General features: G+C 41.6%; 3 protein-coding genes across 5 annotated transcripts in view; 2 read left to right on the top strand and 1 right to left on the bottom strand.

Annotated features, from left to right (window-relative positions):
* Positions 1-27: 27 nt before the first annotated feature.
* LOC106750343 (methyltransferase-like protein 17, mitochondrial) lies at positions 28-3,401 on the top strand. 2 transcript variants are annotated; one of them, XM_014630649.1, is made up of 10 exons: positions 28-270; positions 441-571; positions 676-826; positions 941-1,337; positions 1,817-1,970; positions 2,052-2,195; positions 2,530-2,619; positions 2,705-2,840; positions 3,041-3,179; positions 3,250-3,401. In XM_014630649.1, the coding sequence occupies exons 2-10, from the start codon at positions 515-517 to the stop codon at positions 3,362-3,364; spliced, it is 1,383 nt and encodes a 460-aa protein (XP_014486135.1). In that variant the 5' UTR covers positions 28-270; positions 441-514; the 3' UTR covers positions 3,365-3,401. The 2 variants fall into 2 exon arrangements, with proteins under 2 accessions (XP_014486135.1, XP_014486134.1); XM_014630648.1 differs by having other exon boundaries at positions 28-296.
* Positions 3,402-4,952: 1,551 nt separating this feature from the next.
* Positions 4,953-9,393, top strand: LOC106750341 (probable cytochrome P450 303a1). The gene is made up of 11 exons (XM_014630645.1): positions 4,953-5,034; positions 5,471-5,569; positions 5,630-5,881; positions 5,999-6,201; positions 6,518-6,846; positions 7,082-7,262; positions 7,391-7,499; positions 7,855-8,035; positions 8,163-8,280; positions 8,377-8,515; positions 8,938-9,393. The coding sequence occupies exons 2-11, from the start codon at positions 5,485-5,487 to the stop codon at positions 9,120-9,122; spliced, it is 1,782 nt and encodes a 593-aa protein (XP_014486131.1). The 5' UTR covers positions 4,953-5,034; positions 5,471-5,484; the 3' UTR covers positions 9,123-9,393.
* A 101-nt stretch (positions 9,394-9,494) lies between these two features.
* The window catches only part of LOC106750382 (alpha-1,3-mannosyl-glycoprotein 4-beta-N-acetylglucosaminyltransferase B), a 6,064-nt gene continuing 2,132 nt past the window's right edge, over positions 9,495-13,426 (bottom strand). For both annotated transcript variants that reach the window (XM_014630709.1, XM_014630708.1), the window contains exons 4-11: positions 13,288-13,334; positions 12,882-13,192; positions 12,671-12,801; positions 12,152-12,259; positions 11,877-12,070; positions 11,640-11,776; positions 11,435-11,550; positions 9,495-10,835 (exon numbers count right to left, since the gene is read on the bottom strand). In XM_014630709.1, the coding sequence (XP_014486195.1) occupies positions 10,806-10,835; positions 11,435-11,550; positions 11,640-11,776; positions 11,877-12,070; positions 12,152-12,259; positions 12,671-12,801; positions 12,882-13,192; positions 13,288-13,334 (1,074 nt within the window). In that variant the 3' untranslated portion in view covers positions 9,495-10,805. The remainder of the gene's footprint in view (positions 10,836-11,434; positions 11,551-11,639; positions 11,777-11,876; positions 12,071-12,151; positions 12,260-12,670; positions 12,802-12,881; positions 13,193-13,287; positions 13,335-13,426) is intronic.

Genomic DNA, 13,426 nt, shown 5'->3' with positions numbered 1-13,426 from the left:
TCGGAAATACGGAAATAATAATCAACAAGTCATCGACGATCGCTCGATATCACAACGCGAGTTGACGGGATGATACGCTCAGGCGGGATCATCGCGAGTTATTTTCGGAGCGACGGCCGCCGGACCGGACGACGCGTATAGACGCATGCTTGGACTCGTTTTTAGAGGTTATGTTGATTCGCAGATTCACGTCGAGTTCGACGCGCAGCATCCAGGATTCCCGCGATAACACGGCGCAACGAGGTGTCAGAGAAAAATGTTGTGTATCTCGTACGTGAGATCTGTCTGAGGTTTTCGTGAGTAGAATAATGTCTTTTGAGATAACGGCATTACAGATAGTTTTGTAATGATGAGTTCGATGGGTGTGAAAACAATGCGTTCGCGTGTTCAAATGTTTAAATACGCTTTCTCACTTTACTGTTGCTTACATTTTACAACAGATATCCGAACGTTTTGAGGAGGTGAATTTCTGCAAATTTGTTGACCTGTTGATATTGTTATATTTATCGTAAATATGGGGAAACTGGTTGCATCGAGGATACGTTTTATGACATTTACATTCTTGCGACATGTAAGTATAACATATAATATAATATGATATATAATGTCCACTTGTTGGGACTGTTCAGGTAGAATCTTAAGTAGGATCGGTGCAATAACTAGATTTGCATTTAGTTTTCAGCAAAGCCAAAGACGACACCTGAGATGATTTCCTCTCTGGTGTTTAACGAGGATTTAAAGCATAGAAATCATCCAGGCATTATTAAACCCAGGACACCGACATTTCCCGAATGGACATTGAAAGAAATATCTAATATTTTGGCAGGTACAAATAATATAGATAATAAGATCTCCTAATCCTAATCCTTTTGTAGATTAAGCTTAGAATATTTACAGGAAGCTCAATTATAAATGTCACTTTGTACTGTCGTCCTTCCAGATCACCAGATATCCTTGAAGGAGATTAAAGAGAGCGCGGAGAAATTACTCAATCACTTGAATGGTCGTCATCAGCCCATACAAGAAGCAAAGCTGTACGAGAAGCTGTTAAAAGTGGAGAAATGTTTGAACGTTAATAAGGATGACGATGAGAAAGTGAGCATAGAGGATATAGATTTCAAGAAGAATAGAAGAGCTAAACTTCTCCTGAAGCAAAATGTCTACAACTGGCAACCGATAAATTTTGACAAACTCACTTGCCTGACATACATGGTAGGTAGAATTGTTCAACATTATGCGGTCTCGCACAAAATTCTAAAAGAGATCAGAATACGTGATGAAGACTTCAAGCCTCAGACATTGTTTGACTTCGGTTCCGGCCTCGGTACGGTCACATGGTGAGTGTGTAGAAGCAAGGCAATTGTGATTTAAACAACCCTACAAGCGTGTAATATTAAAATGAATATTATATTCTTCTAGGAATGTTATGTAACATTTTTTCATAATATAGACATTTTCTATTGATATATTCTTGGCATATTATAAAAATGTTCTTAGAATATTGGAAAAAAATAAAATAATAATAATATAGAAGAAAAATATACAGATAATTTTTTTTAGTGTAAAACGTATTTTTACACACAAAACTCTTCCGACTTTATTTATATAATAAAACAATTGGTATTGCAATATGTGTGAAATAAAGAAACTACAATTATATATATTATATATATACATAGAGTTGAATATTTAAAAAGTATATAATATTACAATAACATTAAATAATATTACGTGCTTATAGGGAACACGAAATTGTAACGTAAAATAAAATTAATTACCGTAACATGAAGATAAAAATTTAAAAAATTACCCACAGGGCAGCTTCTGAGATTTGGCCAAATTCGCTGAAGGAATACCTGTGCATAGAGACGTCGAAACCGATGATCGAATTGTCTGAGAGATTGGCGAAAGTTGCCAAACCTAAAATCAAGAATATCTTTCACCGAGAATATTTCCCGGCATCTCCCAATGTAAGAGGAAAACTTACAAAACACTATACATTGAAATTTCCTATGACGAATGTAACTTGAAACATTTGTTATTACTTTTAGCCTACCTACGATATCGTAGTGAGCGCGTATTCCTTATTCGAGTTGCCCGGTACGGAATCACGTCTCGAAACTATATTAAAGCTCTGGCAGAAAACTGAACGCTACCTCATTATTGTAGAGCAAGGAACCAATGCGGGATTCGAGGTAGGGTATGCTAAAAGATTTCCCCGGATAGCCAAATCCGCGAGACAGTAGATTTCGCACGGTGTCTGCTGCAGACTCTGTGCTGCAGTTTACTGGCGGAAATATAACAGAATCCGATGACGATACGATGACGGACTGACGGCAGAAATCAAGCAGGATCTGTCGTTCCTACCCTATAAGCGCGTATATACAGCAGATAACTATGGATCTGTCGTCAGAGTTGCTCGAATCTGTCGCCAGTCTGTCGTCAGATTGTCAACCGATTGCTCATCGAGTCTATTTGTTATTCCACTTGAAACGATTCCCTTACCGTCTCTCTTGTCTGTTCCGAGAGTTAGTGAACGAAGCGCGGGACTTAGTCCTCAGATACACGAAATCGAAGTACCGGCGCGGCGATCAGCAAAACGCCTACGTATTTTCACCTGTAAGTATATCAATTAATTAACGAACAACGACTGGAAACTCTCGAGCGTGGCGCGTCACTTGTATCTTCATTTTTTCATTGCCAGTGCCCGCACGACTTGAAGTGTCCGAGATTCGGCGAGAAGACTCCGTGCAACTTCAACGTTCTGTACCACCCTCTGCCGTTTCTGAAAAAGCCGCAACACAAGTCGGAAAATTATTCCTACGTCGTGCTGAAGAAAGGTACACTCTTAACACACAAAGTCATATTTTTCTAGAGAGCATAAGTGTCGATTCACAATAGATATTTTAAGCCTTAAAAAATTGACCAATCACAGTTAATTATTCTCTTCGTATTCGACCGTGATATACCATCAATATCTGACTGTGACTGCGGTATACTATCGGTATCTGATGATAAATCATGTTTTCTTCATTCACAGATAAACGTCCGGAGAACGACGAGCAGTGGCCGAGGATCGTGCGGGCTACGTTGTGTCGCGGCAAGCACACGATCTGCCGCATGTGCGTCGCCAGCGGCGAACTGAGGGAGGAGATCTTCACGAAGTGGAAGCACGGAAGGTACCTCCGCTTGAATGCTCGCTCATTCTGTTTGAAATCTCGAAGGGAAGTTACGAGAGACCTCTTTCAGGGATGTATACCGTTGCGCAAGGAACAGCAAGTGGGGCGACAGGCTGCCGATACATTACAAGGAGCTGGAGGATATTCCGGAAGGGAATGACACCGGAGAAAGTGCTGTAGAATGAGGAAATAAAATTAAACATCTGAGCTTTAAGAAATTAAGACCAATCACAGTCGATTATTCTCCTCACATTCGACCTTCGGATCAACGGCACGACTTCTACCTTGTCTACCGTTCGACCGTGCTCGCTAAAGTGCAGGCCCAACTTCGCCGCCATATTGGATCATGTGATTGGGATAAAAATAAGACAAGAAAATTTTTCTTCGATCTACATTGAATATAACGATATATATATATATATTTTTAACGATATATATCGTTTTTAACTGTCTTGATTTTTATAAAGAAAATATACGTTAAATATACGCCTGAATTCGCCTCTCAAAATCAGAAAATGGCAGGACGCATACATACATAAGATTAAAACCATTATAATTAGAGCCATTACAATCCTATCGTTATAATTAGAGTTACTCGTGCAAACTTATGAATTACATATACAGATGAAATTAATGTGATTTTTCATCTACAGGATATATGACCCCGAATGTAAAATTTTGAACTTTTCACAGGACCTAAACACACAAATCTACCAAGGTAGAACAAATTTGTGATTGAGCTCTTAAAGACGTGCGAAAGATATCTAAAAAAAAAATAGGACGTCTTTTAGACGTCTTTAAGACGTCTTTTGGACATTTATTCGCCCGAGTATGTTTATGGACTTTATTCTGCGTGTCTTGGCGGAAAAGAATTTTCTCCCTGTATATACTGAGATTGTTGCATCTTGATTGAATTAGAATTCGTATTATTGAAGTTTTCCGTGCGCATTACCGTGCGCCAACCCAATGAATCCAACGCGTTAATCGCGTTAATATTCAGGCGAAAATATCTGCGAGGAGCACTTTGAGGGACGAAGAGGGGCATTTAAAAGCGGAACGAACGCTGGTCCACGGTCAGTACCTCTTATACAGCGGACGCGAAAATTTCTCCAGAGGCAAGGTAAGATAAATTCAGAAAGATTCCAGAAAGAGCTACTTCGGTATTTTCAAATATTCCTCTCACGATACTTCAAACGGAACGATTATGCAACGTGATTCCCATCAACTGTCTGACACTCAATCAAAAACTCACTTGTTTGATGTACATGTTATATATATATATCGTGCACTTTATATCTCAGTATAACTGGTTTCTTTAAAAGAAAAAAGGAAAAAAGGAAAAAGCTTTCTCAGTGAAACTAGTTATCGAGATATAAAAAGCGCACGTAATACTATTAAATATAAATATTAATTTTAATCTTATAATTGAAAAAACTTTACCGCAATTCGTTTGATCTCGGACTTTTTGACTTTTTATCATTAAAAACTCGTCTTTTATTGATTTCGCAATGTTTTCCCGAATTAAATAGAATAGATCGAATGAATGAAATCAATGGAATTAAATGGAAATATAAGAAATATATTGGCGTATGTGCGATTGTTTGTACCTCGAGTCGTTGCGTATCAGGCACGTTACTATAATCCTGCTTCGAGACGCGTTCCCCCGGGCGTGTCGAGAGCTCGAAATCGACATCGAATCCCGAGGATGCGACGTTCCGAAGCAGAACAGAATTTCTGAGAAGGGAGGAGAATTCGAAAGTGACGAGAGCACACCTTGCGTGCGCCGACGAAGCCAGATATCAAATGTGCATCCATTATGCAACGAGCTATTGGATAATGCAGGTGACAGTGCAAGGTAATGCACCGGTCCTTCCGTATGCAACTTTCTCCCACGATCAGCATTTACACACTGACATCCGCATTTCACTTTCTTCCTGAAAGTTGCCTTCCTCAAAAAGATGCATTGCCCACGCGTGTTCGTGATGTGCGCGCGTACGTGCATGCGTGCGTGGTAAACAAACGTTGATTGTGCGTGTGTACGTTCACCGTGCGTTGTTCACCGAAAATTCGCTCGCCAGACGGATTAATTGAAACGCACCGACGAGGCCGAACGATAATTTTCTGGAATCCACACTTTATACGTGAACGAGTAAACTGATCTCGTATATTTTGAATATAATAATAATATATAATATTATTATTATTATTATTATTCATTGTACTCGTGATATGATCATTCTTTTACACGTGTATCTCGAATATGTATTTCAATGTTAATCAATCTGTTGCAGAATAATTCTCCAGGATGTTCGTTACGGCGATGTTGCTGCTGATCCTCCTGATGCTGCTTTTGTATCTGGACTGCCGGAAGCCGAGAGGATATCCGCCAGGTAGTCCACAATGATTCTCACTTCTCTCTAATTGATCCTCACGTTCTTTGTTATTCCCAGGCCCGAGATGGTGGCCCATCTTGGGAAGCATACTGGAAATAGCGCGGATCCGCCAAGAAGCCAAATATCTCACCAAAAGTTGCTTGACGCTCTGCGAGAAATACGGGCCGGTGGTGGGTCTGAAGCTCGGCAAGGACCGCATCGTCGTCTTGAACGACCTGGAGAGCGTCCAGGCGATGCTGAGCGACGAGAATTGCGACGGCAGGCCGACCGGGCCTCTTTTCGAGGTCAGGACTTTCGGCCGCAGGCAAGGTAGTTTGTTCATCCTATGGCGGAAAAAAAAGGAAGAAAAAGGAAAGAGAGAGAGAGAAGTCGAACGCGATCGAGAAGGCGAACGTTGACTCGTCGTCGTTACTTCGTGACTCTCAGGTCTCCTCGTGGTGGACGGCCGACTGTGGACGGAACAACGGAGATTCGTGATGCGGCATCTCCGCGACTTCGGCTTCGGTCGCAACACCATGGCCGCGATCATCGAATACGAGGCCCGGAAGCTGGTGAAGCACTTCGAGAGGCTGCTGCAGGGCTGCGACCACGACCACCGCCGGGGGATCACCGGAGACCAGCGTTTACCGGTATCTGGATAAAATGATTTAAATAATCATCCAGTTGCAAATTAAACGTTCCACTGAACGTAGCCAATGATTATTGGTCTTTTCCGTTTAGATCCTTAAATCCAAAGCGATCACGTTAACAAATTGCTTAACCGTTGAGCAATTTTATGCGATCCGCGTGAATTTATCGCAAACTTTTACAAAGTCTCTCATGAAAACAATATCATCTAAAGAATTATCGAGATAAATAGCGTTACTTATCTTTCGTCTGGATAAATCAAAAGCAAAATTATCGTCATCTCATCTGAGATGAATTGTTCGCGGGTTTCTCATCTAGATGAATCGAAAATCTAAGGCAAACACTGCCGGAGACCAAGCCCGAAGACCGGCGGTGAACAGTGACAACAACGCCGGACAGATATACAAGCTGCAGAAGGAGCCGGGCGATCTGAAGAAGGAGCAGTGGAGTCCGTACGAGGAGTCCAACGTGGCCGAGAACGATGCCGTTGGGAAGCGCGCCTCGACGGTGGCGGACTTGTACGTGAAGGCCGACGACTACGCCGAGGTCCGGAGAGTCGCTCAATCGGCGGGAGTGGTCGTCTTCATGCACAACGCCTTCGGCGTGACCGTGTTGAACACCTTGTGGAGAATGATGGCTGGCAAAAGGTGCGTGCCGGTTTATTTTTCCTTTTTTTCCTTTTTTTTTGAAACTTATGAAACGACGGTGAAATTTTACTCGTTGCCGTATGTGGAAATTCACGAGAGGAATTGATTGAATGTGAAAAATGTTAACGATAAAAATATTAATATTTAATGACGCTACGAAAATTCATGTTTTGCTGCCGAATGGTTTGTAAGGTCCCTTTCTAATTTCATTACTGACTTTCACACACATACACAGGTACGATACCAACGACAAGGAACTCACGCATCTACAGAGGATCTTCGCGAAGCTCCTGGAGGAAGTCGATATGATCGGCGCGCCTTTCAGCCATTTTCCGGCGCTACGCTACGTCGCGCCGGAAATATCCGGCTACAAGTCGTACTTGGAAACGCATCAGGAGCTGTGGGCATTTTTGAAAGTGAGTGAAAGAATCGTGTTAATTGACGTTTTATCGGATAGATCATCGGCAAAGTCGGTCGTACGTCGAGGAAGTATCTTGCATTCTCGAGCAGATCGTCGGGTAATAACGATCCCCCTTCTCCTCAGGAGGAACTGTACAATCACAAAAACACATTCGTGCCGAGCGAGCCGCGCGATCTGATGGACGTCTACCTCGCTGTGCTGCACTCGAAGGATCATAGCGACACATTCTCAGGTGCGTTTTGGCTCACACACACACACATAGGCAATGATCACTATTGAAAATCATTTCCCAAGTAGATAAACCTGCGGAAGCAGATTTTGCGCGAAAAAGTGTCGTGTCACTTTTACTTCACGAAGCGTATATGCGCATCTTGAGAGAGAAACATATTTATATTATTACGATTTGATTGCGCTTGGAGTATTTAAGAGCTTCTGAGGTCGTCGAATTCGAATATGATACATAATCTGAAAATAACAAAATAAAAATATAAGATAAAAATAGTAAAAAATAAAATAAAAATAGTAATATAAATAATAATAATAATATAATTAGGTTCTTTCACGCAGTAATATGAAACGAATTTCAGAAAGCCAGCTCTTAGCGATCTGCGTGGATCTCTTCGTGGCGGGCTCGGAAACAACTTCGAAGTCGCTCGCCTTTGGTTTCATGTACCTGGTGCTGCACCCGGAAGTTCAGAGGAAGGCACAGAAGGAAATAGACAGAGTCGTCGGTCGTAACAGATTGCCCACGTTGGCCGATCGACCGAGGTAGACGCTGTTTTCTGATTATTTGTGATATATCGTTATATATTCTGAAAGCAAGAAAGAGAGAGGGTTTATTTCGAACTTGAACATTCTTGGGAATGTGTCATCCATGTTCTCGTCTGTTTTCCAGTATGCCATACATCCAAGCGACCGTCCTGGAATTCTTAAGGATGTTCATAGGGCGTTCACTGAGCGTGCCGCGTCGATCGTTGAAGGACACCTTTATCAAAGGCTACAAAATACCCAAAGTGTGACACTTTGCAGCATCGAAAGATGCTTCAATACCTCGCGAGCCGGCAAAGAGGTGAACGAATGATCATTGTTTTTTTTTTTTTTTTTTTCAGGACACGATGCTTGTGCTGAATTTCAACAGTATATGCATGGACAAGTCCTGGGGCGACCCGGAAAATTTCCGGCCGGAGAGGTTCCTCGATGGTGACGGCAGTGTCTTCATGCCGAAAAATTACTTCCCCTTCAGCATGGGTATGGTTTCTTCCCGCTCCGTCCATTATATCGCTATTGTAACGTATTAACATCCTCTAAACGCGTGATATTATATATAATATTAAAATATATAAAATATAAAATATTCTTATAATATTCTAAGGATGTTATGTGACATTTTTTAATATTATAGGAATATCCTTAGAATATTATATATATATATATAATAAGTGTTATCTGCTCTATCTTGTTAACGCAGACGGAAAAATAATTAACTTCCCGATTATTGTTGAACGACAAGAATTACAGAACTGGAAATTGACGTTGGCAATTCTTACTATTAGCATTATTATCGATTAGCTTAACCGGAGTTTCGGTGTGAAAGTCACCTTAGAAAAAAGTGCAAGGAAAAACACACGATTCGGCTTAACGATAAAGGGAACTCTGCTCGTTTTCCGCAGGCAGACATCGTTGCATGGGCGAGGCATTGGCCAAGAGCAACATCTTCCTCATAACGGCGACTCTGCTGCAGGCCTTCAACTTCTCCGTCGCACCGGGCGATCCACGACCGTCCGCGCAGGACTACGTGGACGGCGTCACGCCTGCTCCTGCTCCGTACAGGGCGTTGATCTCTCCGAGAGCGTGATCTCTCTCGAATGAAAGCTGCTCTTCTTGAAACGAACGGCTTCTGTGCACGCAATCTGTTCGTCGCCGGTTCAGTTCGTTCTCTGGTCGGAATCACGTAACAATAGGATCACCTTTTTTTTTGTACTCCTACTAGCGAATTGCATTTTGCAAAGACTGTAAGAGATAACAGAGCGTATAACATCGACGCACATTGTAGAATTTTCATATCATATACGCTTCGTCAGAAAAATATATATTTTTTAATATCATTGTATGTATATGTAGGAGCACATAGGTGTATGTGTGTATGTGTATACACACACACACACACACACACACATATATATATATATATATAAAGAAAGCTGTGCGAAATAAATAATTGTATACATACATTATAGAAGAATATAATTCTCAGATCACCGTTTTCGCGGGCGTTAACAAACATCCATATCGACGCATTCTCTCTCTCTCTCTCTCTCTCTCTCTCTTTCTCTCTCTCTCTCTCTCTCCCTCGCGCGTCGTACATTTAATATAATATAATAAATTACTGTCTACACACATACATTCACAAAAATTGTACATGTCACGTGAATTATACATACATACATACATACATACATACATACATACATACACACACACACATGTGTATATATATATATATATCGCAAAACTCGGTTTTTTTATGGGAAAATGAACTTTATACACATATATCTGGTTAAGTTTTCGCATGTTCGTCACTCACATTTCATTTATCTAACGCCAAATTCCCATGATTTCGACTGCTACATCTCCCTCAGTCGTGAAGATCAATAACTTTGAGACGTAACTGCGTGGTGACGCGAATACATTTAGTATTAGATGTGTGTGTAAACACGAGCCCGTATCGACCCCGAAGACGTTTCGCGAATGATTTAAGCACGAGAAGACCCGGAGCAGACCCGTGACGAGAGCGAATCGAAACACGATGCGAACGCAATGCGGGTGCGATTCCAGTTTGAACGAATGCCCGAAACGAGACGCGATCTTACGAAAAGCGAAGTGGAAAAATCAACGCTGAATCGTCTCTCGATACTCAACAACGCGCTGTATTACCTACACCCGTTAAACCGAATGCTCGCCGCAATATGAGTGTTTAGAAGCGAGGTATTAACATTGAAGCTGCACCTCAGCGAGCAACGTATACAAACTAAAGAGAAAAAGTATATTCAAAAATATAAAATACTCGGTCGCCCAATAAGAAGAGAATGTCGGTTTACTTTACAATCGTTGGCTAAATTTTTAATGTCTGTGATATTCGACATTTCCGCGCGATTTGGCCGTCTCGGCGTGATTTCACGTCTCCTTCGTGAATTCGCTTCCGACGGTGGTTTTTCTCCCTGAAAAGATGAGCCGGAAATGCGGGACGCTTGCGAGAAACCGAAAAAAAAAAAGAAACGAGATCACGAAGGACACGGCTACGGCCGAACGGGAAGTCAAACTGAGCGATCTGACAACAAAATAATTCACTTCCCTGGAATAATGGACGGCATTGAACTAATAATTCCTATACCAAGCGCAGTCCATTCAGTGCGTGACACAGCATGAGACGAGAGGGGGAAAAAAGGAATATAAAAATAATAAACATTTATACAATCGTCCGCTTACGTTAACCGTGCAGGTGATACCGAAAGAACGCTCGAGATTCTTCATCCTTTAGTCAGCTAGGTTGATCTTCTACTATGTGAATCTAATCGAAAAAGTCGTGGCTTTTGAATTAAGCGGTAACCATTGGTACGTTACAATTTATTTAAGACTCCTCGGTCCTCTGCTAGGGTCGTCTTCTTGGACGACGTTATAAGCGAAGAAACGTAAATTCTTGCGAAATATGTTGCAATAAGAAGACGCGTTCGTGAAATCACGCTTACGGTCGATCGAGCATATTTGCGAAATATTACTTCTTGACAAAATTAAAATTTTCACATGAGAGGCTTCGTAAGAATTTATAATAAAAATTACGCAGATCATAAAATTGCACAACGGTGTAAGTAATTCGTCAAATTTATAACGTGATCGTTATAAATTTAAGGATCTAATAAAAAAAACCAATAATCATTGACTCCTCACTAATCGTGTTTCCTGGACGCAGTCCTTATTTCAGTCTTCTTCTATAAAATTCATACGTCGACTCTTGAAGAGCCTATCGTAGTGAAGAGTCATGTACCTAGTTTATTGTAATTGGTCCATTAAGAGCTTTCTCGCTTCTGACGTCATTAATCAAGAAGGTACCGCGACGAGGAGGAAAGAGGAGGAAAGAGGAGCCTTGATTCAATTCGTCAACGTTCTTACCTCGGACAGGATGGCCCAGTTTTCGCTCTCGCTGTGTATAGTCAAGCGGAGCACCGATATCCTACCCAGCCTTCGATCCACCGTTCCTTCGGCAACGCCAAGTACATCAAACTTACCTAATTCATTCATAACCGTACGTACGTTTTTATGTGAGCTCTCAGATCGATCGTATTATCATCATTATACGGTGCAAAGAATCACTTACCTACGATGACGTAACCGTCCTCCGTCACGTCATTGCTATTTCTATCTAACAAGGGCGATAAATCGGACAACACTTCTACCGTCGTGTTGTAGAATCTGTCAGACGGATGCTCGGCATTTCCACTCCTGAATAAGTACCTGAATAGAAGCACGAAACGAAGCGTCAGGACATCTCTTAATCTCGGATGGATTCGGACCGACAGGAGAGAGAAAGAGAGATCGGCGGATCTCCACTTACTTCTTTATAAAAATAGGATGCAAAAATTTAAACTTCAAGTGATCTCCCGGCTGCGGCAGCAAGCCCCAGAAGAACGACTCGCCTTTGTACGCTTTTTGCAGCGTATACTGCTTATAAGGCTTGATCTGAGTCTCCACGGTCGCCTCGGGATTCTCGTGGGCGTAGAACAGCGTTATCTTGCCGAATTGTTTGTCCTACAACAAGTTGAATTGAGATTATCTGCCGACGGTTAACACGCGCGTTATCCTACTTCATTTTCACTTCAGTAGAATTACTTTGAGTTTCTGCACTTTTCCCTTCAACGAGGAATGCGTCCCTATGTGTTGAAAAAGGGAGGGTTTGTAATGCACCCATAGTTCTGCTTTGGCCATCTTGCAGTGTTTCTGGAAGAAAGAGAGGGACCTCCTTGCCAAACTGAGATACATTATTCACCCGAGTTTGACACTCAAATTTATCCAAATGGAAAATTAATATTCCGTAGTTCCTCCTTCTTCATTTATCGTACATATAAACATAAATTTTTTTCTTTAGAATATTTTTACTTCTTCCTATGTGGAATCCAATGCATTCTCTTTTGTTATGTCTCTGTTTGAAAAATAATTGCCACAAATTTGTCAAATTTACCTTTTCGTATGTTCAAAACTACGATATCTGTACGTTGAATAAACACACTTTTAGATATTTAAATAAGGATATATATCAGAGAAGCTTCACTCAGCGTGTCCAACTAAGCAGTGAAAAATGGAGCATGCCGACGAAAGGTTAAATGTCTTATCGATCTATTTTATACTTACGCTATCCTTATCGAGACTACAGACTTTGGTGGATATCAAGTGATCCAAAAGCCAGTCGACGGGCTTGTCATTGTGAAACATCAGGAAGAACTGGATCAGCCATGGCAGTTCCACGCACTTGAACAGTTTTCCTGCGTATCACAATCATGATTTAAATATTAAGATTTTTGAAACACACACACATATACACACGTATATAATAATGACCTACCGATGAAACCAAGCTGACAGAAGTCGAGAACAAACCAGTTCTCCTTAGTACCGATCTTCTGCAACGCGAAGGACTTCATGGTAGTTATGAAGTTCTTCTTGGCCAAGATGTCGTCCTCTAGCTGCACGTAGAACGTACCTTTCGTCTGGGCGTACGACATGAGAAAGGCGAAGTCCAAGTTTTGCTTCGAACGCCAGACGACGCGTTGATGATCGTCGCCCAGTGTGTCGCGCAACTTGGACAAATCCGGATAGTAGGACGACGACGGTGATATCACATCGATCACGCCGGCTTCACATTCGCTCGGAAATCTGAATGAGAGAAAAAACTAATGGAATCATTATCGTAAAAAAAAAAAAAAACAAAATTAGAGGAAAACCACATACAAAAGACAGGGGAGACTTACTGAACTTCGATTTGCTTCGCGACATACGTCACGTAGTCCATGTCTGTCTAAAAAAGAGAAACTCGATTATTCGTCCGTTCGACGCGTCAAAGGACGCAAAAGAGAGGGGGAGGGCAAATTAGTTTAGGGGGGGGGGGGG

Source organism: Dinoponera quadriceps, unplaced genomic scaffold, assembly GCF_001313825.1.
Source record: "Dinoponera quadriceps isolate SergipeBrazil2010 unplaced genomic scaffold, ASM131382v1 scaffold5230, whole genome shotgun sequence".
Lineage (NCBI taxonomy): Eukaryota > Metazoa > Arthropoda > Insecta > Hymenoptera > Formicidae > Dinoponera > Dinoponera quadriceps.
This window is presented reverse-complemented; position numbering and strand designations above follow the sequence as displayed.

Bases quoted from the DNA above. Each gene is read 5' to 3' on its own strand.
- LOC106750343 (XM_014630649.1), top strand. From the start codon at position 515: ATGGGGAAACTGGTTGCATCGAGGATACGTTTTATGACATTTACATTC. The intron at 1,338-1,816 runs GTGAGTGTGTAG...AATTACCCACAG, and splicing joins GGCCTCGGTACGGTCACATG to GGCAGCTTCTGAGATTTGGC. The intron at 2,841-3,040 runs GTACACTCTTAA...CTTCATTCACAG, and splicing joins CTACGTCGTGCTGAAGAAAG to ATAAACGTCCGGAGAACGAC.
- LOC106750341 (XM_014630645.1), top strand. From the start codon at position 5,485: ATGTTCGTTACGGCGATGTTGCTGCTGATCCTCCTGATGCTGCTTTTG. The intron at 6,847-7,081 runs GTGCGTGCCGGT...ACACATACACAG, and splicing joins AGAATGATGGCTGGCAAAAG to GTACGATACCAACGACAAGG. The intron at 8,516-8,937 runs GTATGGTTTCTT...CGTTTTCCGCAG, and splicing joins TTACTTCCCCTTCAGCATGG to GCAGACATCGTTGCATGGGC.